We start from the raw sequence: 23,673 nt of genomic DNA on the forward strand, positions 1-23,673 counted from the left end.
GCAGATTTGTGTTGACGTAACAGCGATTGTCATGAAATTTATTTTCTATGAAGGGCAGGAAAAAAACGAACTCGTTTGTTCCCCTCATACTCGCAGCTGAATCAAAGTAGTTGTTGAGAAGGACTAGAAATTGATTTGTTCAGCCCTGACCTGACAAACTATGTACTTCGGCTTTTCGTTGTTTGAGGAACTGATGCACAAACCAATTAAATTCTGTGCATGACTTGCTTTTATAAGGGGAAATGAACATCATTGCTACGGCTCAAAAATATTAATAAACTACCTGCGACCATAATTAGCACTAATATCGGAGCAATACAGTTGCTATCGTAGCATACGTAAATATATGCATGCACGCATCAGTATTAAATCCTAAGATTCAAAAATGAGAGGTTGATTTAAAGTTTGGCGTTCGTCGAATCCTTTTCTTGGATAATTTTGGACCTTGCCAAAGTTACAGAGCACAAACGATGCGCAAACGTGATTCAAACGTTCCTTCGTGTGTCTCGAAACCTCAGCATGGTTCAGTTTATGTGTTGTCCTATTTTGCAAGCGAAGCTCTTAGATGGAACCTTTATTATCCTGGAATTTCGGCTTTTTGCCGTCTCTAGAGGCATTGTGTGTGCAGATCAAATAATTTATATCGTCGTCGGTGATACTGCGCAGCAATGCTCATTCGTTGGTGCACTCAGCAGCGACACGTGTGCAGTGGCCTCACATCCAAAAGAACATTATGTGAGACCAATACATTCTGTGTGTAGATCAAATCATCTATATCGTCGCTGGTGATCCACACGAAGCAATACTCATTTTCTGGTACACTGAGTGACAAGTGCGTGCTACCAACCGCACCAAATCCGGTCGAACAACACGTAAGGCTATTTTCAATGTAGATGGGTTCTGTTTTCACCCCCTAGAACGATTGTCGAAACAGTGATCCAGGGTAGCATAGAACCTGAGGAAATAAACGTAAAATGGTTAAAGTAAACCTCTATTTACGCCTCCGAATACCGCGAAAAAGCCGAAACGTCAGGCAAATAAAAGTTCCATCTTAAAAAATCTTCTAAAACACTTCTAGAAAACATAAACATAAACGCAAAAGAATAATCATAGCTGGACACGCTCAACCAGGTAATCACAGGATGGCTACGATCGGGGCAAGACAGAAGAAAGAACTAGTTTGCGTTGAACAGAGAAAGGAGCTTGCGTTGGAGCCAGAAAGTCGCGTTTATCAGGTTGAAATAATTTGATGACAAAAATGCCCATAATTCTATGCGTGTCATCGAATAGCCAATTATTTAATTAGAAGTCAGTAAAAACTTGGAATAGAAGTGCAGTTCAAGACAGATTTCCTCTCAGTGTCAGTCTGCAAAAAAAAAAAAAAAAAAAAAAAAACAGAACGTTCACAGTGACCTTTCATGCATTCTTTCATTTATATATTAAATTTTCAGCTATACAATACAAAAAAAAACTAAAAACAATGGGTTCTTTACGCAAAAATAGACGGTTTTTATAAGCGGAATTGAGCATACACATACATTTTTTATACCAATAATGTCTACTGAGGATATTGTAGCGAATGCTATTTAAAATGAAATTTCTGGACAATGGTTTTCTAACCCATAGTAGTGGTTCACCATTCTCTTTTGCCAATAGCAGTTTTCAGACAGCTAATGTTTGGTTTGACCTGAGGAATGTTGCTCCAATGAATTAACAAAATCAAAAATGTCGGCGGCAAGTGGCTGAGGCATTTCAAACGCCGCGAAATGTCCCATATCTTCGATGGCGGTGTAATGGGTGAGATTGCACAATGCGGAAGAAATCTGAAAAAGAACAAACATTACACAAAAACATCTACGGCTGACATTTCTGGATAGTTCAACTACACTTCAAAAAAAAGCAAAGATGGTCTCCTGTAAAAATTTTTTTATCGTGCATATGAGGAAATTTTCCTGGATGAAGCGCATGAAAAAAGGAAAGTGGAAGGTGTGGTTTTTCAGAAATCGGTTTAAAAAAGTCCCTAAAAGACATACAAAAATGAAAGATAAGGTGTATGACGTTAATCAATCCATGTGGAAGAAACCTGGAGAGTAGGGACGGAGGGGGGTAGGGGGAGGAAGGTTAAGGCATCAAGTTAGTTTCGTTCTCCAAAATACTGAGTAGTTCTGCTACTGAGTAGTTATGCCGACTCTAGAAAGATGTGAGACATTTTAGTTGACCAGAAGCAGTGTCGAACCATTGACAGCACAACCGCAACGAAACCTCTCATCATGGCGCACAATCCACATCCATAACAATATTTTGCCAGACAATCACACTTTTACAAAGACGAAAATTACCTCTGGTGGTGTTTTGTCAAAGACCTCGTTCATTCCGGATGCGTGAGCAGTGGGAACTCGCAAATACTGCCTAAAAACAACATTCAACAATATCACTCTAGTGACACTTCAGCTATGTCGAGCACTATTTGCATCATGGTGCTCTAAATTTCACACAGAAACTCACTTTTGTAAGGCTGTGTTTCGCGAATCCAAAAAGTATTCACGATAGAATCTTTGGGATGAGACGATGTTTCCGTTCACCCAATAAATCATCACAATGGTTAGCAGTTCATCGCGAGAGAATTTTCTAAAATGGTTTCTTCGAACAAAGTCAAATTTCATGTATTTTCAAAACAAAATTCCAAAATACACTTTAGAGAAGAGATTGCAATCCTGGAACTGGTTCTCTAACACCAAACCACAGATACTTCAAAGGGAAAAAATTTACTATTTCTACATAAAGTGCTATTTCTACAAAGGTGCTACAAAAAGTGTGGATTCCTTATGTACGCTAAGATGTTCAGACATTTACGGTTCGGAATAGCATAATGAGCACCGGAAATGAAAGTGTTCAACAGATTTCAGTCCGCCGAGCAAAATTATATCTTAGCAAGTGGAACTGACTTCTTTACCTTTACTTTTCATAATTTACAATTTAATTTCTACAGTATCCTTCTTCAAGCCAGGTAGAAGAATAGTGGCATAATGTATATCCCATTTATTACTTGTGTTTCGGAATGGTAGTGGTTGAAAGTATCAACAAATGCTGCCATAAATATTTTCGGTGTCTATCTAATAGTAATAGATGTCAGTAATGCTCCAAAGAAGTTACCCCTGTTTCACATCAAGTAGTTTTTATTTGGATAAAAGATGAAACTATTCTCTGGTACGCTGAAAGACGAAACTTGAAGCATTAAAAGAACAAATTTTGATAAAGTGGCCAACATTGCGTATCCACTGGTGATTGAAGGAACTTGTATAGAATCAAGGCTCTAAGAAAAAAAGCAAAACCAAATAACTGGTCACCGAACACAAGACTTACATTTATTTGAGTAAAAAAAATAACTAACTTAGTCAGCCCTCCATCTGGAAGTTCCGTATATTTCAGATTTGTCCATGTTGAAAATTTCTCCAAAATATATGCAGCCAATCCTAGCGGAGAATCGTTAAGAGCGGTACCTGCAAATTTCACAAAATATCCATTACTTAGTAATACTGCATTATATAGTCAACTATCATGGTTATTTATACTTTGTCCTCAATCTTACCTACAGTATCCGGCTTTGTTGCCTGTAAATGCATATAACCGCTTTCAACAATCATTCCCCACATCTTGTTCAACATATTGTGATCGTGGTGCGAAGACGATGAGAAGATGAACTAAATTGTACGAATTGTGACAAAACCGAAATTAATGGCCTAGTTCCAATTTCTTTCCGAATTTGTTGAATAGATGTTATTCACCTTAGGAAATAGAGTTCCCAGTACGTCAAGTACGAGCGCTTTCATGGAAGCGCCCGGCAAGGCAGCCATCATGTTCAAATGAATGCCGAAAACTCTGGAAAACATGGATTAGTCGTCCACAATTAGTACAACTATTTTTTTGTTAAAACATACTGATCGGGGTAGAGTTTAGCCAAGTTTGAGGTAACAAGAGAACCCCAGTCACCACCCTGGAGGTAAAATCTCTTGAATCCGAGTCGTTCCATTAATTTTCTAAACACTCGTGCGCATGCTACCTGGCTGAAACCTGTAAAGCGAAGATTCCAAGAATATTCGAGAGATAAACATAACGCAATGACGTACCAGTCTTCTTTGGTTGCTCTGACCATCCATATCCAGGGATTGACGGTGCGATGACCTCGAAAGCAACCTATGATGGAACAATTAGGGCGTTGCTCCTAATTTCAAATAGTTTGCTACCGATAGAACTTTTGAGCTCTCTTCACTCTCCACAGTTTTCAAAGTTTATATTTCGAACATTTCTCGTAATTATCTATAGTTTTCTTATATCTTCTCTATAAAATGCAGATGATGCAGAACCAGATATCGATACATGACTAGAAAAAAGGAAGAAGGAAAGGAAGAGAAAAGAAACATAAAGAACAAATGTATACGATGAGACTCAATGATTTCGATCACCCAAGGATTACAGGCTGGAAATGAATGACCTCAAGGATGATCCAAATGAATCCGGTATAATAAAGTAGCACCTGTAGAGCTACGAAACATTCCTCTCAAAACACTTTTCGATCACTCCCGATTATTTTTATACTCTTCGTTGCCCTTAATTATTGTAAATAAAAGAATATAAATATATCACATTGCACAAATTACACATTATTTGCTGCCCCCAAAGAACTCACATCAGACTTTATTCCATGTTTTTTCGGATCAGTCAGCATGGGGATCATCTTATAGAATTCGTAAACGTTACCAGGCCAGCCATGAACAATAAGAAGTGGCAACACTTTCTTGTAACCCTTGGCGGCTGGTTCATGAATAAAATGAACCTGTGAAAAAGAGAAAATTAGAACGGAGCAGAAATCAGGAAGCAAGAAATGTTACCTTTAGACCTTCTATCTCTGTTTTGAATTGTTTAAATTGATTTATGATGGCTTCTTGTTTTTTCCAGTTATAATTGTACAACCAATACTTTCTGAATACTTCCAGTTCACGGGAATTAAATCCGTACCAGAAATTGTCAGAATCTTCGAGGTAGGAATGCGAAACTCGGGAGTTGACCAATCTGTGTTTGAGATCCTGAAAACGAAGGAGGCTGAATAGAAAATTTACAGCGACGGAACAGCAAATTTTCGAGGAAAGGGAAAGACGCGATTCAATTCGCTAAAACAAAAAAAAAGACAGAAATGCTCTGAAAAGAGCTAACTTGATGATCGATTTTTTATACTCGCACATTTAAAAAAAAAATTTAAAATTTAAAACGACTTCGTAAGCGCCTTCTAAATTTCTGGACTTGTTGACTTGTAATTAATTTTTTTCAAAGATTTAGAGATTCTATTGGGCTTGAAGAAAACAACACCGATCTACAGTCAGTAGATACAAAATAAGGATTTTTTCGTTGTCGAGACTGAGTGACAAATAAACAGGCTCAATATTCCTCTTTTTGATATCCAGCCAGACATCGATGAGAACAGGTGATGATGTAGCTTTTTACAGAAGATCACAGTGATATTGCACCTCAATTATAAACCCGAGGTTCAATATCACTGTAATCTTCTGTAGGTTTTGAATTTACTCTTACCCTCACTCTCTAGATCACTAAAGGGCTTCTTTCTAGGAAAAAACATAAAGTGCTCTTCTAGAAATTGAGACTAAGGGTGCCCGCAGAGTTCGCAGCCGCGCGGGCGGCCCCACCCACACGGGTCTGCGCTTGATGGTTATTGAACGCACTGTTGTGAACGCTGAATAAGCATCAAGCACAGACCCGTGCGGGTCGGGCCGCCCACGCGGGTGTGAACTCTGCGGGCGGCCTAACATTGGCGGAATGGGTGTCACTGAACAGTTAACCCTCCGAAGAAACAGTATTTTTCAGAATTGAAAGCCTCCAAAAAAGACCGGAGACGATTAGTTGGATAAGAAAATCCGGGAGCGCTTATTTTAAATCCAAGAGAGAAGTTTCGTTGATTTTAGTTTTCAAAAATAGAGGAAATATAAAACATCCCAGCACTTACGAGATGATTTGTGAAAAAAGTTAAATATGTGATAAAAGAGCGAGCGAAGAAAGGGCACGAATTAGCATATTGTCCTCAACTTTATTGTTTTTAAGATTCACTGAAAAATATACTACTGAACATTCGCATTCCTACCTTTCGAATAGAAAAACGTGTCATGTTCTTGGCCTCCAAATTCAAACATTGTCAGGAAGATGGGAGCAAGATAAGAAAAAATTGGATTTATTAGGCAATGCAAGGAAAATGAGCCGTTTATAAAATAGTTATGATCAGCAATAGCATGCAGAATACATACCGTTCCCTCAATGCATATAATTATAACTGTAATTATTAGGCTGTACAGAAAGTCTTGTCAGCATTTGCCATTTTTTCTGTTTAATTTTTTTACTCAGCTTACAATGGAAATCAATCAATAATATGACTACCATTATTAATTACCACAGTATCCCACCTAATGGGCAGGTCAGCGATCTCCTTCTCCTAGGGAGACTAGGAGTCGAAGAAGTCGCTGACCGTTTGACTTTGCTAGGAAAACGTTGAGAGGCGGGAATAAATGGTAGGCTGAGGGGCAAGGTCGCGAGAATAGGGGGATGCGGCACCGTGTCCTAGCTTAACTCGTCCAGTTTTTCATAGGTCTCATTAGCTACATGAGGGCAGCGTTATCGTGCAGGAGGTGCACCGAAGCTCGTCCTGGCCGTTTTTCTCCAACGGCCGATGGGCGCTTCTGGAGCTAACTAGCGTATGTGGAACCGGTGACAGTGTGGCCTTGTGAGAGCAGCTCATAAAACAGCATTCTCCTCGAATTCCAGAAGCAACAAAGGAGAAACTCAGGGAGGTCCGATTTGGTTTGCGTCGGCGGGTCTTCTCCTCGAAGGAGCCACACGACACGGTGCGCTGTAGAGTCGTAGAGGTCCCAACTCTCATCTCTAGTAATGAGATCTCCGAGAAACTCCTTTCGATGCAGGCGTAGAAGAAGAGATTGACAGATGGATACCCAGGTAAACCGGGTGCCATCCGTCAAGGTGTGAGGGATCCATCGAGATAGCACTCTCCTGTAGCCAAGGGCCTGGGGCGACTGACGACTGTTGAATGCCTACACCCAAGTCTCGTCGCAAGACTGCAAGTCTTGATCTCCGGATCCTCTTTGACAGCGTCGAGAATGGCAGTCTTTAACAGTGAAGGGCGTCTCGACCGGAGCTTGTCTTCGAAGTCGGTGTCTCCGCTTGCGAAGCGGACGAACCAGCGCTTGACAGTCCTGATGGTAGCGGTGCCCTCGCCCAATCCGCTGTTGATGCTGCTGCCGTTGCCCCAATGCCGTCACGCCATTCATAGAAGATGATAGTTCGAAGTTGCTCTTGCGTAACTGACATCCTGATTAAAGTTAAAGGCATCACCCCACGAATCTGAGGTGGTGCAGATTTCAGGTGGAATATTCGTATACGGGATGGGAGACTACGGAGAGGGGGGTGATTCCGTCCATTTCTTAGCAAATGCCGTAAAAAAACGGCTCGGAAGATACGGCTTCAGGCGTTTTGGCGCACTATTTTCTACAGGGGGTTCGACTGGAGCGCGCCAGCCTTGTGCGGCGCCGCACAAAGCTGGCGCAGCCCACCTCAGATTCGTGGGATGATGCCTTTAAGGAAGGCCCCCTGGCTATATATATATATATATATATATATATATATATATATATATATATATATATATATATATATATATATATATATATATATATATATATATATATATATATATATATATATATATATTGTGGAGAAGCTTCAAGAATGTTCTATAGCTACCACATGGTGTAACATGGGTCCCGCCCAAAAATTGAAAGTTTTAGAAACTTCGAAAACAGGGTAACAAGACTTTTTGTCCATCCTAATACATGTATAGTCGGGTCAAAACGACATGAAACACGGACATTTGCGCAAGCGGCTGCGCTCAAAGCGGAGCGAAGGAGTGTAGCAGTTGGGATCGCGTAAGGATCCACGCTACCGCCACACACCTCTGCTGTTCGCCATGGTAACACCTCGATTCCAACCGCTGTCTCCACCGCACCGCTTCCGAGCACGGCCGCTTGCGCAACGGTCCGTGTTTCATGTCGTTTTGACCCAACTATATGTAATTTGAAGAGTAGTCCAATCTTACAGTACAAATAGCACAACTAAGAAGAAAGTTAAAATAACACTAAGCGATTGTAATGCCCGATCACGACATAACAAACAATTTCGATCTCAGCGAATTTTAAGTGATAAGAAAATTCTGGAGGTTTCTGTGTAGAGTTCAGAGATCGGAAATGACCTTTAGAGATTGAAACTTTTCCTCTCCATATTGGGATACTTTGATGGAAATGTAGAGTATCCGTCCAAAAACTGCGAAACACTAAGGTCCCAATCAGTATAACGCTGCAAAAAAATCTAATCAAGCATCTACACCTCCGCAAATGTAAGCGGACCTCCATATTACCTACAAATCTTAACTTTTGCCAGTGTTAGTTGCTCCCTTGAATTATTCAGCGCATATGCAACCTTCTAAAGAGATAACTTAAACACTGCTAACCTCAAGAACATCATCAGGAACTTCTACTTTGAATGGATGTACGGTAAGGTCATCTGAACGCGGTGGCCCCGCTCCAAACCACCCGTTTTCCTCAACCTCCACCTAAACCAATAAGGTGGTCGCAAATTTGTTTTGAAAAAGAAATAGTTCAAATACACATAAAACGAATACCTCAACTGGTGGAGCCACATATGTGTTGTAGGCAATGTACGCCCCGAAACCGAGAGCAATAGCTAAGAATAAATGCAAGGTTAAACCCATTCCTGAAGAGATTATTCGGGTTTCAGGAGAAATGCAGAAGAACGGCACCAATATGAGATCCGCAAAGATCGTAGAACAACAACAGAATGCAAGTAATGCAGAAAATTATTGATAAGACCTAAGAACTTCGTTTATGAACTTGGTTCTCCTGAACATCCTGCAAGACGGAGCAAAGACTAAAAATTCATAAAATAATTTAAGATTTTTAAGTGATAAAAAGTGACGAGTCTTTTTACGATGACATATCTTCAATCAAAAATCTAGGGAATAAATGAAGGAAAGAAAAATTTACGAGAGATGAGACGGCTACTCCCATGAACTTAGAACGTAGCAACCAATGGAAATTGATCATATGACGAAATAATTTCTATTTGCTTAGGAAAACAGCGTGAAATTCAAAAGTTCTACCACAATATGCCATTACTAAATACTTTGTCAACGGATTCTTCGATAACAGAAGCCGTTTCATTACGTCGTCTTGACCCTCGATAAAGATAGAGTTGTCTTTCAAAAAAAAAAAATTGAAGTAGTGAATAGGATAGACTCCACGCCAACAAGTTCCGAGAAAATTGTTAATATATGTGAAGGACGGGAAGAATAACAAGTATTTGCGAAAAATCGTTTATTGGTGGCTCTTGGTTGGTTGGAACTGTTGCGCGTGACAAACAAGTTTTCTTGGAGGTCGAACTTTATCAAAACATCCGAGAAAAATAGTGTTAAGAAAATTCGAAAGTCTGCAGTTTAGCTTGAAAAGACGAAAAGAAGTACGTATGTTGGTCCTGTCAAGAAGGAAACCAAGGTAAACACTGACTTTCTTGCACGTCGAGAAAGAAGTGAAGCGTGCAGAGATCACTTATGAGAAATCAGTCAAAAAACGAGGCACACATCTGAGAAGAGGAAAATATTTTGAGAAATGCACGAAGGACAGAAAAAAATCTAGTTTACACCAAAGAGCTGTAAAATCTCTCGGACATACTTTAACCGATTGACGACAGCGAGCTTTTTTTGCGTATCTGGCGCCAATCGACTTCTACGAGCTATAGTTGAACAAGAAAAAAACAATAATGAATTATAATAAGCCGAGTAGTTAGAAGAAGCTTTTTTAAAATAAGAAATCATGAAAAATAACTGTTTTAATGTGTGCAGTTTGGCGTAAAGCCGCATTGTCCCAAGCTGTCATCAAAAGATTAAAAAGCCAAATGTGTTTTGCACTAACAGAGAGACGTGAAATCCCAGTAAAATCAGGAAGAGGAATTCATACATATTCAGAAGCGCCACAAGAGAAAGTGTGTGTTACATGTTACAAGTACTTTCAAGAAGCAATTTATTCGTGATTAAATAGTGTCAGCAATTCTAAGCGATTCAGAAAAATGAGCATATAGACGTCAGGTAATTATTTTCTTCCTAAATCTCTCCAGTAAGTCGTGAAGTCGAGAAAAGGAGTAATTGTAAGACTCAGCTTAAAAATTCGAGACAAAGAATGATGCCCATCGCTAGTGATCGCATTCTTGCAGTAAACACACACGTGCTGTTTCGGACGTGATCGATACGGCCAAAGAGTGTGTTGTTGCTTACTGCTAGAGGAAAACAACATGGACAACGCAGAAGTTAGCAGCGCTTGCAAAAACATCACCCGTTATGGGTGATTTCGGGAAAACCGCCGACTTCGAAAAAATTTCAAAACTATACGGAAACACAGGAAAAGCAGGATTCATAACAAGAAACAAATACCAAGTACAAAACACAGAAGCAAAGCTTCAATACACATAATATTTGCTGAAATTATTATTTAAAAATTCTTCTCAACTTCTGAGAGAACCTGATTCATGATCATATTCTTAAGAAGGTAACTGCTCTAAATTAATCAACAAAACAGCGCCAGTAACCTCATCGAAGTTTTAAAATCTGTCTTCTCAACCGTTCAGATGCTTCAACACCACAGCATCCATCGCTTCATCCTCTCTACATGACATATGTTCAACATCTTTTGAATTTTTATCATGGCTTGAAACGAGCAGTTCTGAAACAAATTCAGATCTAACAAGAAAAATTCATTTTCATCTAAATTCCAAATAACAACGTCTGCTTGTCACCAAATTCAGTTAAAGAGAGCGTCTCACGAAATTGGCGACTTTGAGGTCTTTATGGGCAAATAATAGTTCGAGTTATATGTAATTATAAATATATATGTAATTATAAATAAGTGAGAGTGTGGCCCCACAGAATTCCCCCTAAACAACTTGAAAAACAGCGTGGGAACAGGTGTTTGTCTCTACGAGACACTTGAGAAGGCGCCACCAAGGTCACGCGCTGCGTCCACTAGCAAGCGGTCGGAAATCAATGAGATTTCCTCAGTAGATAGTTTCTCTAATCTATAAATATTCAGATCTTGAAATAAAATCAATGAAAAGACTGCTGAAGGATCCACATCGTAGGATGGGACGTTCTACTGCAACTCGTAGGCACTAAAGCGGTTCTCACGCCGTTTTTTTCAAAGACGATTAGGACGAATTGAGTGGTGCCGTGCTCATGGTCGTAGTCTAAACCCCGGTTCTACATTTGCCCACAGAGATCCAACATAGCCTGTTTCGTGTTACGCTGCCACTAACTTATTCATTTGGTTGAACTCTTCATGAAAAATCCCTTGTAAATCCCAATTCTGATTCGAGCATTAAATCTTCAATGATCTAGAAAATTGTGTAAATAACCTAGTCGTTGGTCGTTTTTGGTTGTTCGTAACACGATGACAACTGAAGGAAACGTAATTTACTGTAGAAAATGATTGCAGTTGACGTCAACAAAATTGAGCAGTGATTGAATTTAGCAAGTGTAGTTAGTACAGAGAGAATTCAAAACATTTCCAAAAAACCTTAAGCCGAGAGATTTCTCAATTTGCTTCAGTCACTGCAGAAACGATGGTAAAGGGAGAATTGACTTTTCACTAATTAATACAGTTCTTTCCTCCCACAGAGAAGCGGAAATAGAACTGTACCTAGAATCCTGGACAGACAGTCTTTTTCTCACCATAATTCCTTATAAAGCAAAAAAGGAGGAAACCATCGGGACAACGAACAAATCACGTATGTAGATGTAGTGAATAGCGTTCTGGAAACGACGCCTTGACGCCATTTGCATACAGAAAATTATAAAAATACTGCGAATACGAGGAACAAGATCGTAGGGCAACCACAATCCATTCGATGGGCGTTGGGAAGAAATTTCGACACTCTGGTCTGATTCCGTACACTGTGCTTTGTTGACTACAAACTACATCATTGTGTACAACACGTGCCGGACAAAACCATAGCAAATGCTCAGTTTCAGTGCTATTACACTTGTATAACAACAGGTTAGAAAATATGATAAGGTAATGCAGAGAAGAAAACATTAGAAATGAAGAAAATGACATAGGAAAATACGCAGTAAAAGAAATACCTAAAGTCCCCTTAAATAGTGCGCTCTATTTGGAAGAAGAACGCCCGCGAACCGATGTTTTTCGAACGTATAACTTCCTTCTTTGTGAGAATAGTTGGTAGTTTTTGTTGGGTTTATTTCATAAGCTGTGAGACGTTGATCAGTACAACTTAGTTTGGATGTACGGTTCTAGAATATTCTAATATCTCAAGTTCTTATCCTTCAATGAAACAGCGGTTACTGCGTTTTGCATAGAGGTCGTTTATAGCGGTGGCTATCGTTAATCAGTTACTGAAATTGTTTGCTGTTCAAGTTGGAAAGTTCATAATCGGACGGTTAGTGGCTCGGTATGGTCGTCTTGTTCTCTTTCGGTTGTTTCGGATGTTGTTAATGTTAATAATCATTGTCTTTAGAGATGTTCTCATTACTTTGTCATCTGCTATCAGCTTTTGTTGGGGCTGTTTTACCTGTATTTTATTCGTACAAAACTATAAAGAAACCTAGCCAAAAGATGCTGGTAAGTCGTTCATTCTTTTTACAGTTAAAACGACAGTTGCGTAAGTGGCTGCGCTCGACGCGTCGTGGAAGGGCGTAACGTTTAAGGCCTTAGAGCACTATTCATCGTTCAGTTCGCAAAGGTCCCATCATGATCCCAACCGCTAGTACTACCATCCCGCTTCGAGCGCAACTGTATCGTGCTTCATGTCGTTTTGATCCCGCTGTATCCCACGAATGAAGAGTATTCCAGTCGTATTGGTCGAAATATTGGGCAGTTTTTGGATCTTTTCTCGCAGTAGATGCTGTGTTGGATTCCTTGTTCATACACTACTTTGTTCCATTCTATGAGTTCGGAAAGTTGATGTTTCTTATATGGGCTGTCAATCCGTACACTGCCGGAGCACAATTTGTCTTCGACAAAGTTCGTTTGAAGCTAACTGCACAGGAGTTCATCATGATTTTTTTTTTCTCTATCTGATGAGATCTTTTCCAGATACTTGCTCCTTTCATTAAACGTCATGAGAAGGAAATGGATATCTACGTTGAGTGCATGATCGACGGTGTAGTTACCCGTGGTCCCGAACTGGCAATCACGGTAGGAATTGGACTCGGCACATCTGTTTCAGTTAAATTGTTAAATGCAGCATATCACGAATCTGAGGTAGTGCGAATTTCAGGTGCAGTATTCATATACGGGATAGTAGATTATGGGGAATGGTGTGGTTCCGTCCATTTCTTCCTAATTGCCGTAAAAAACGGCCCGGAAAATGCGGCGCCCCACAGGCTGGCGCGCTCCAATCGAACTCCTTGCAGAAAATAGTGCGCCTGAACGCTCGAAGCCGTATTTTCCGGGCCGTTTTCTATCGCAATTAGGAAGAAATGAACGGAATCACCCTCCTCCCCGTAATCTACAACCCCGTATACGAATACTCCACTGGAAATCCGTACCACCCCAGATTCGTGGAGTGATGCCTTTAATTGTGAGCAGGATTCAGTAGAGCATCTCGAGCACACAAAATAAAGTTTGTGGCTCAGTTTCTGACGTTGCGTTAAAGATTTCTCCAGCACAACACGGCATCGCTCGAATTCGCGCAGAATGAAAGGTGTTTCACAAAATGGGTGATGAAACTTGATATGAAGTAATTTTTTAATTGTTACGTCTCTTTATATTAATTATGGTCTCTATAATTCAATTTGGTCCTCTTTTATAACAGGAGAACGCCCGTACTTACCCAATCAAAGCTGTGTATGCCGTCCAAGTTATCTACAGTCGGGGAGAAACGTGTTGTAACATGAAGACGTTGTTTGTGATTTGTGAAGGCTTGCACCTCTCTCTACAGCATAAGGAAAAGTTTTCGGAACTCTTTTTTGTTTTCTTGAGGTTAATCATTACCTCCCCATATAGTGGCTCATGAGTAGAATTAAATGGTCCCAGTGAAGCCTTCTTCCATTAGTTCTGCCGTTTGTTCTGCTGCTAGGATTCCTCTAAGAAATCAGCTTGTAGATATTTAATTTCTGTTCATTTGTTTGCTCTTTTCCCATATATTTAAGCACGATTTTCATCTTTCATAGTAATTACACGAAGAAAACATGTTTTCACTTCTGCAGAAGCTTATCCTGATTCCAACATCTTCTCAAAGAATTCAGCTTGCAGGAAATGAATTTTGACTTTCTTTTGTGTAACTGTGTATAGTTAACCTTCTAGACCGGATTTCGGGACTCTACTTCAATTCTGATCATAATAAACGCCAATCGTGCAGAGGTACATAAGGAATGGGACAGAACCTGAACCTCTAAAATCTAGAATCCCAGAGGCAGCTTAGCAGCAAAACAAACGAAATAGGAAAAAAGTGGTGAAAAGACGAAAATCAAAAAGAATGGAGATACGAGAAATTTTCTGATCGAAGAAGAGAGAATTCTGTGTACGCCTTCTCCGAGAATGTGCTTCGTCATGTTAAAATAGTTTCACGACGACTGTTAGATTTGCTACATATCTATAATATATTAGCCGAACATAGTGTAAATATAAATATGTGCACTACGCCTACTGCCTCTAATCAGACAATGAATTCAGATAGTTTCAAATAACAAAAGTGAGTCAAGTTTTCGAAGTTAAACGGAAACTTGCCACGTCTTTTTTTTTAACCTCACTATGAAAATCTAAATTAAAAGTACAAGTTAGTGGGTAATTTATTTCGTAACCGAATCACGTTTAGGCCGGATCAACGTTGTGGAATGCGGCAAGAAATCTCCATGCTTTGTCTCGCATGAGGGTAATCTTTCTGGAAATATGCTTTTTTCACAAGAGACTGACTTTGTACTGTTGCTATTATGTACGAAGAAATACCAATAACTTTAACAACGGGAGAGAAATGGCAGTAATTAGAAGATAGTCCACTGTCTGCTAATGATACGTATAGTCAGCATTGAACGTGATCAGCAGCGAGGTCAGCCTGATGGCTGAGGCAGTTTAGAGGGAAGAGATTGTGTCTGGCAAAGAATCAGCCCGCTTCTTCTTCGCTTGTATTGTATGGTATTGGACACGCTCAACGGCGACGTTATGTTTTTTTTTTATTGAAGGTCTCGAAGTGATTATTTTTACTGCTAGCAGTTGCACTGACGTGGGTGTTGCTTACGAAATCAGTTCTGTTTGCAAAAACAACCGCCAGCTGCAAAAAAACGTATTAGAAACCGAGTTTATTTTCATTCTGAAGGTATATGTTGCTACTTTTTGCAGACGGATACTCTTGGACGTGCTTTGCTTCAAGGTGAACAAAGAATTACTATTGCGGAAATTTTAACCGATCAAGAGGAAGAAGAAGCGGAACTAAATGCTCTCGAAGCTGCTCCAGGTTAATGTCCTCTTTTTTGTATTTTTGTTGGTAAACGAACAGAGTAATTAAGTGATCGCGGAGGTCAAGGCTGAGGAGCCCGAGTCTGACGATGAAGTTATTTTCGTTGACCCACATCAACACATGGACAGAACTATGACATCAAAATCATCTGCATCAGCATCTTCGAAGACGCCTTTGCCAACAAAACGAGTAAGAATTGTCTAATTGTTTTACTCTACGTATCTGTAAGGGCGTAATTAGTGATATGATAAGGCACCATCGTTGCTATTAATTGAGTTGCAGCTGAAGTCATTGGCGTTTGAAGTTGAATTGAGGAAAGATCTACGACTGGATGGTGCATTCTCATCTAAAATACTCACTTTCAAGAATGTAATGTGAATGTTGCAGTGGAATAACATGGGAATGAAAGTTGATGGCAAGGTCCTAGATCACATTCGTTTGATCTCGCTCCGATAACATCTATCACATTGGTGCAATAGGGAGGATCCGCACCCTCTTCAGGTGAAGGGGTTTTAGCTCTTGGGGGCTGCCCAAGTGATGAGGATCTCTTCGCCAACCGCCAAAAGTGAAGGGGTCCCTTCCTCAGCCGTCGAAAAGTAAAGGGGTCTCTTTGTCAACCGTACAAAAGTGAAGGGTGGCCCTTCGCCAACCGTCGAAATGTGAAGGGGATCGGGGCACCGGCTCCGACTATCGCATCTACGTAGTGTCGAATTTGATAAGCTATACACGAGGTTGTTAAATAAATTTATTGGCTAACGTTTCGGCTATATCGCCTTCTTCAGAGCCTGAAAAGGGCGATTCAATTTACAATTTAAACGACCAACCTCTCCACAACTAATCATCCACAATAATCCAATCATCGCATCTGTGATCTATCATCACCTAAGTAGAAGATATGCTGGTCGAATCATGTGGAAACCCCGGTGTTCAGCAGAATCTGATGTCTATGAACAACGGATGGGTGTGTGATCCCCCATTCACGCTCAACAGAACGAACATCACCGAACCATAACTGCACCAGATATATCTAGGTCGGAAAATGAATATAAGGAACGATCTCATAGCCGGGCTGGGGTGATGGGAAAGAGTGGGAAGACAGCGTTCGAAAGCATCGAGGATGTTTTGAGGAAGTTCAGGAACATATGGGTCACCTGTTTAGCGTCAGATTACTTTTGCTTCTTCTGGAACTCCAACGCTTCGCAAGCGGGCGAAAAGTGCGGAGAGGGTCATCGAAGAATGAAAGACCGAAAGAGTAATGCTAAGAGTTTTCGCTTCACGCAGGTAAAAGAAGGATTCAAAGGTATGCCTCATGTCAGCGATCGATGATGAGAGATGCAGTCACATTTGTCAAGTTTAAATAAGGACAGGATACGTAATGCGAATCAACAACAAACGCTGGATCACTGCAGTGAGCGACTGAGTTCCACACGATATCAAACTACTACAGGACGTATCACCCACCCACTGGCCACAAAGTCCTTCGAAGGAAGATTGGATGTTCCTTGTGAAAATAGAAGTCACTGGACAGTGTTCGCATGCGATAAGCGCAAATGGAAAATTACCGATCAGTTCGAAGAACAGTAGAGGTCAACGCGGTCAGGGTAGTTATTAATGTGCTTTTGTTCGCGTAGTGCAGTTCAATTCCCTTTTATCACAGTCTTCGTTAGTGATCACCTTTGAAATCTCAAGTAAATCTCAAATAGTAATCGAAAATTATGGATAGAGAATTTTTCATCATTTGGGAGTTGGTGTGAGTGAACTCCCCGACGTTGAATGTGACACGATTAGCCAACAAGCTTGAAGTAAATCATAAAAATAGACATAAAAGGCTGTTTTCTTTTATACCATAACACACAAAAAGTATGGTTGCGTCAAAATGACCTCAGGTCTGGTGCAGTGGCGTAGGCAGTGGCATTCGTAGTGATGTGGTGGAGCGTAGTTGCTAGGATCGGGGGGGGCTCCAGTTGCGTCGCTCTTCACTGCTGTCCGAGTGAAGCTTTCGATGATCCCATCTCGACCCGAACCGAGCCGCTTCGAGCGAATCCGCTTAAGTAACTGAACTGTTCAACTATTTTTTCAGAGAAGAGGACGGAGACCATCATCAAATGTTACTCGCAAAAAGAATAATAGAAATGCCAAACGCGCAAATTCCGGTGAACTTGCATTTGAAACTTTTGAAGGTAAGCCTTTTATGCATCATTGATACTATAGACGAATGATTGCTTTCAGACGACATGCCCAAGAGGCCGATGCGTCGAAGCAATCGTGTCGCCTCTGTGGCTTCGAAAAAACAACTAGTCATAGTTGGAGATGATATGACTGGAGAAGAATAGTTTCTTGTTAAGAATTTTCGTTTGATATAGGTGTTTACTTCACCTTCTAGTCACAGTTGTCGATTTTTGTACAAACTGAGGTGTTATGGGTAGTTTTGACTTCACTAACAGTACTATTCCAGTGATAGGGTTGACATGGTTTCACTTACGTATACTTGCAATTGCAGTTGTGCATTTGTAGTGACTTGCCTCATTTGTCGCCATAATTCGCATGCCTTTTTATTATTAGTTATACTTGTTTTTGATAGATTGTGCATGTAAATGTGACAATATTGGTTCTGATCTCGATTGGATCTTTTCATAAATGCAGTTTATAATTGTTCTCCGTAGACGCAAGAAATGATTCCCTAGTATGAGTTAGAAAAGGCGTCAACTAGGAAATCATTTTTCAATGTGGATGTTTTGAAATTGGATGCGTTGTACAGCGTGCTATGAAAATTTGTTGGATCTTATCTGGAAATTATCCCTAATCTGAATGCCGGGTAAAGCTGAAGCCCACGGTTATGGTCCCGCCTTCATTGGATATTGAAACTCGATTTTACAGCTATCTTCCTTCGATATCGCTGCAACTTGAAATCTTTTATTTTTCAGACGAAGTCCTTTTCTTCAACCTAGAGTGATGTGCTGACGTAAAATGAAGTGAACGCCATCATCATACTGATGTAGCTAAGAGTCCTACACCAGATCACATGAACTGAAAGCTACTATTTAAGCTGATTTCTGCACACGTGTATCTTTTTGAAAAGTCGCTCGGAACTATAGCGGGATGTTGCTGCACCAATTCGCCCGGTGATTCCAGTTTCAGGTGCCGCTGCACCAGTTCGATGTGGTGAGATCCGTCTCACCCAGTTTTGTCGCTTTCTGGCGCCGTTGTAGCCGTCTCACTGTTTTCTGGAATTTCGTTTCACAATACATACACGTGACAGACTAGATTTATATAGTTGGGTAAAATGACATAAAGTACGGACAGTTGCGTAAGTGGCTGCGCTAGGAACAGCACGGTGGAGTGTACCAGTAGGGATCCTGTAAGGGTCCTCGCTACCACCAACAATCTCTGCAGCCCCACCTCGATTCCAACCGCTGTCTCCATCGCTTTGAGCGCAGCCGCTAACCCAAGAGTCCGTGCTTGATGTCGTTTTGACCTGGCCATTGTATAGCTCGATAATTATCAGTTTCGAGAAAGGTGATGAAGAAGGTCATTCACGATTTTTACTTTCCGATCTCTTCCACACCCACATTAGCTTGCCTCCTAACCATTTGAAGGAAGGTGGAAACGCCATCCTAAATTTCCTACCTTCCGAAATTTGAATTGTCATAATATCAACACAAAAGCGAGGTTCTTCTCTCGTTCGTCGGAATGGAAGGTTTCTAAGCAATTGAAGACCAACGAGACCGTATTATTGTATAAGAAGGGGAATTTGCATTATGTCAACAACTAACCCCTAATATGCATATAGCTTGTTTACAAAAGTAATTCTGAATTGAATTGAAATGAATTGAACAGGATTGAAAGAACATTAGGTGATGGACAGCTCTACGACCAAAGAAAGTTTCGAAAAGAAAAGGTTCAGCACGATTGACTACATACATACCGCTTCAAAACTCAGAGAAATATCTGTCAACTATAGCTATTCTTGTGAACGAAATTCAAAATTGCGTGTATTTTTGGGAACGGATTGATGCAAGCTGTATTAGGGTCAAAACGACATGAAGCACGGTGCAATTGCGTACGCTTCTTCTGTCGAGGCGGTGCGGTGGAGCGCAGCGAAATCAGATGTTAAACGCTTGGTCAATGTTTGCTTGTTTTGTCAAAAGTTACTATAAATTACATAAGCTAGATGGGATTTTATCATTAATGAAAACGACCATCTTTTAAACCGGATCTGAAACTATAAGAGGGCCAAAATGAAGATGAAGCACGCACGTAATTGCGTATGGGGGTTCTCTCGAAGCGCTTAGGTGGAGCGTTGCGGCTAGGAGCGTACTGGAACCATTGCTGGCGTCACCCATCGTTGCAGTTTGCGATGGTCCCACCTCGGTTTCCCCTTCCTCCGCCGCGCCGTTTCGAACGCGTGCGCAAATGCACCGTGCTTCATGTCGTTTTGACCCGACTATACATGCCGGTATTGTTGTTTTTACATTCTTCCACATTCTTTTTTAGGAGTCCAAAACAGCTATCGTGAGAAAGGGTAACCCCGGTGGAAATCTCGCTGGTTTAGGGCATGTGACCAGACACAGACTTAGAGCCATGAAAAAGTTAAAACATTCGTACAACTCTTTTTTCGTACCAGTAACATTAATGATGATCAAAAACAAAGAAATATATACATAAAGGATAAAAGTCACTGGCGTATCAATCCCTTGGGATGCGCCAACGCGTTTTACTGGAATTAGTAATCGTTGAAGTTTTGGAACGCGTGTTGGCCTATACAATGACTTGCGGGGGCCAGCCGATGATCAAGTCAGTGTTTTTATCCTTCCAGACAAGTCTGGCACCAATTTATCGACCCCGGAGGGATGAAAGACTTGGTTTGCACCAGGGCGGTTCCAAACTCTCGACCGTGTGGCTACAACGGACCTCTAACCGACTGCGCCACACCCAACCCGAAAAAATATAGTCGGGTCAAAATGACATGAAGCACGGTGCGTTTGCGTACGCGCCCGAAACGGCACTGTGGAGACAGCACTTGGGGCTGAGTTGGGACCGTCGCAAACTGCAGCGATGGGTGGTTCCAGCAAGGGTTTCACCGTGCTCGTAGCCGCAACACTCCACCTAAACGCTTCGAGAGAAGCCGCATACGCAATTGCGTTTGTGCTTCATCTCATTTTGGCCCTATTATAGTTTCAGTTCCGGTTTAAAAGACGACCGTTTTCATTAATGATAATATCCCATCTGGCTTATGTAATTTATAGAAACCTTTGACTTTATTTGGTCGAAGTGCTTTTAGACTCATTTCTCTAACATTCAAGCAGTTTATGTCATTCTACAAAAGATGATTTCTTTTTGCTATCTAGTCATGAATTTGTTTACTTGTGGACCCGTAAGTAGTGTGATTGTGTACGTAGTAGTCACCTTAGCGGGAGCGCAAACAAATCAACCATTGTTCGCCGACGATTGCAATATAGAGGCAATCATTTTGCAAAGTGCCTTCTAATTTGGACGTCTGAGTAGAAAACTGACACTAACAAACTTTAAACGTATGAAAAGTGACATTTTCCATTAACAGACTCCAAGTTGCAACCCTTGTAAATATTCCTGTTATCCTTAAATTTCTAGGAAAAAACGTTTCTTCACTATCTTGGGATTTTCTTCCATAGCTATGCCAGATTCATAGATACCTTGACTCTTCTACTTAGGCTAATTTCTAAGTGAGTCTATCTAGAATTACGTAAAAAAGTGGAGTGGAAAAGCTACTCCGGAAAGAATGCCGAGAAAGAAAAAATATTTCTCATATGTTTTTCTTGAATTGGCGATGATGAAATTATTATCAGGAATGCATCATGAAAAACAAAACATTTACAAGATCCTTGCGAGATTTTTATTTCCTTTTTTCATTTGCGAAGTAATGATGTTTACAGCTCATGTTCGAATTTCCTTAAATTTGCTCACACTGGGTATGTAGTAGGGAAAATAACATTCTCTCCATCTTATTGCGACATGCTCGCTATTAGAGCAGCTTTTTTTATATCTTATTTATTGGCACTAGAACTTATGCGCTATTTTTTCACAACAGAACTTCTTCTGCTAAATTTCTTAAACGAATTTGTTGATTTGCTAGAGGCTCATGCGTTACGCCCGTTATTGTTTATTACGTTTTTCGATGCCTCATATTACTTTCTCCTCACTTGTTTCATCTTCTATCGGTTTTCAAGCCTACTTTTTCTCTTTTGAGGTCTTTGTATCTCATTCGGTGCTCTCCATGCACAGCAGAAATCTGACGAGCAGTTTGAGCGACCTTATTACTTCGATTACACGCATAATGTAGAAAGTGTCGATAAAATGCTCACGTTTATCCATTTTTGTCACGCTAATGACCTGCGGAAGAAGAATCAACGAAATTAAAAAGTTTGAACAATACTTTCAGATCGGATCTAGTCCAGTGTAGCATGTCCTAGCGACCAGTGCTGCTAGCGGTGGTGGTCGTTCTCCGAGGTTAAGGCTACCTAACTTTTCGAAACTGGTTCTGCGACTTAATCGTAACTGCCAGCTGACTGTGTATGATGGGTTTAATTCTCGTCTCACATCTCAACTTCCCATATTGCATTGTTATGAGGAAATCATTAAACCCATTTGTTACAACGATGTCGTAGCTCATTTGATACTTCTCTTGCACCTCGAGCCAATGGACAGTGAATATTCTCGTCAACAATTGCGTGAAGTTTGAATTTTATGCGAAATATTAAATTCAGAAATACTCCCTACCTTGGAAAGCCATCCGAGTCGTAGTTACCGCATTGAAAACACTCGTTTGTAGTTCATTTTATTTACTGTAAACCCTATGGAGTAGTCTTTCTAACTTTTGATTCCCCACTGAACTGCAATATATCATCATGTGGCGTCTATCACTTTCCTGAATTTTGCTCCTCTTTTTTCAGTGCCGTCTCGTTCATCATTATCAAGATACGGGTGGTCAGATATGTGAAGTGGTTTCGAATTATGCATACCTTCGACTTTCATGTGTTTCATTTTACCTGACATAAGCTTGGAAATGGAAGGACAGAATTGAGGGATGGAAAGACAAAAAAAGGCTTTCGAACCAACCAATAGCCAAAAATCTTGTACTTTCTGACATTCTTATAGCTATTAAAGTGAACAAACTGGAATGAAAACTGGAGCAGAGGCAATACGGGAATTTGTTGAACACATTTTCTTTTTCGAATCTTTCACAGTATCCTTCAAACAACTGATTTCTGGTTCTGAAGGACAATTAGGGACAACGAACAGCAACAAACTCGCCAAACTTTCAAATTCTAGCCTAACTTGACTTTATTATTTCGCTGTCAAAGTATTCGATCAGGGGATTTCGGTATCGCTTGCAAAAAATAGAAAACTCATCAGAAATTCGAAAAAAAAAGAAAAAAAAAAGAAAGAAACAAATCTCATGCGCACATGTATATGTGAATTATATCTTTGCTAAATGATTTGATTATTCACTTACGATATATCTCATGAAATCGATTTTCAATTACAGTAATGACATTCAGTAAAATGGAAAATGCGCCTTTTTATTTGAGAAGTGATTCCCGTAATGTTTACGAAATGTTTATGTCTAACGTTGTGAATGTTGACAAAACTACTGCAAATCTTCTCCTTAAGGGGACATAATTGCATCAATAGATTAACGGGCAAAATTTTGGACATTTATCGGAGACGCTTCCTAACGTTGACCTCAGTTCTTGTTCTATCGCCCTAATTATCTAGTAATTCGCTACCAACCACCTCCGACTTACTACAGACGCTCAGTCCGTGTTGATGAGTCTTTCTGGGACGAGGATAGGCGGGACGACGGGGCCCATCAGCCGTGCGATTCACTTTCCGCGCACCTTCGCCCAGCGTTATACTAGTGCTAACAAATCCAAATATCGATTGTTTATTTACATTTCGTCAATAAAAACTCGAAAAACCTTCCCATATCTCCATTTGGTGCAGGTTCAAGCTTGTTTTTTCCCCTAAACTTGTGTGAACGTGTGAAAATTGGAAATTTTCATCAATTTACTGAATTAGATTGGA

At 40.4% G+C, this 23,673-nt stretch overlaps 2 protein-coding genes across 3 annotated transcripts; one reads left to right on the top strand and one right to left on the bottom strand.

The window, feature by feature from the left end:
- Positions 1–1,670: 1,670 nt before the first annotated feature.
- Positions 1,671–8,842, bottom strand: RB195_015323 (uncharacterized protein; the record flags this gene model as incomplete). Its single annotated transcript, XM_013445772.2, has 12 exons — positions 1,671–1,823; positions 2,340–2,409; positions 2,506–2,628; positions 3,392–3,500; positions 3,590–3,701; positions 3,786–3,879; positions 3,939–4,071; positions 4,128–4,194; positions 4,688–4,834; positions 4,890–5,084; positions 8,582–8,683; positions 8,753–8,842. The coding sequence occupies 12 exons, from the start codon at positions 8,840–8,842 to the stop codon at positions 1,671–1,673; spliced, it is 1,395 nt and encodes a 464-aa protein (XP_013301226.2).
- A 2,915-nt stretch (positions 8,843–11,757) lies between these two features.
- Positions 11,758–17,942, top strand: RB195_015324 (uncharacterized protein; the record flags this gene model as incomplete). 2 transcript variants are annotated; one of them, XM_064205982.1, is made up of 10 exons in its annotated part: positions 11,758–11,760; positions 12,597–12,603; positions 12,670–12,773; positions 13,005–13,175; positions 13,248–13,349; positions 14,971–15,027; positions 15,492–15,606; positions 15,659–15,798; positions 17,690–17,789; positions 17,839–17,942. In XM_064205982.1, the coding sequence occupies 10 exons, from the start codon at positions 11,758–11,760 to the stop codon at positions 17,940–17,942; spliced, it is 903 nt and encodes a 300-aa protein (XP_064061862.1). The 2 variants fall into 2 exon arrangements, with proteins under 2 accessions (XP_064061862.1, XP_064061863.1); XM_064205981.1 differs by lacking the exons at positions 11,758–11,760; positions 12,597–12,603 and adding exons at positions 13,820–13,893; positions 13,969–14,041 and having other exon boundaries at positions 12,672–12,773.
- Positions 17,943–23,673: the final 5,731 nt, after the last annotated feature.

Source organism: Necator americanus, chromosome V, assembly GCF_031761385.1.
Source record: "Necator americanus strain Aroian chromosome V, whole genome shotgun sequence".
In the NCBI taxonomy this organism is placed as follows: domain Eukaryota; kingdom Metazoa; phylum Nematoda; class Chromadorea; order Rhabditida; family Ancylostomatidae; genus Necator; species Necator americanus.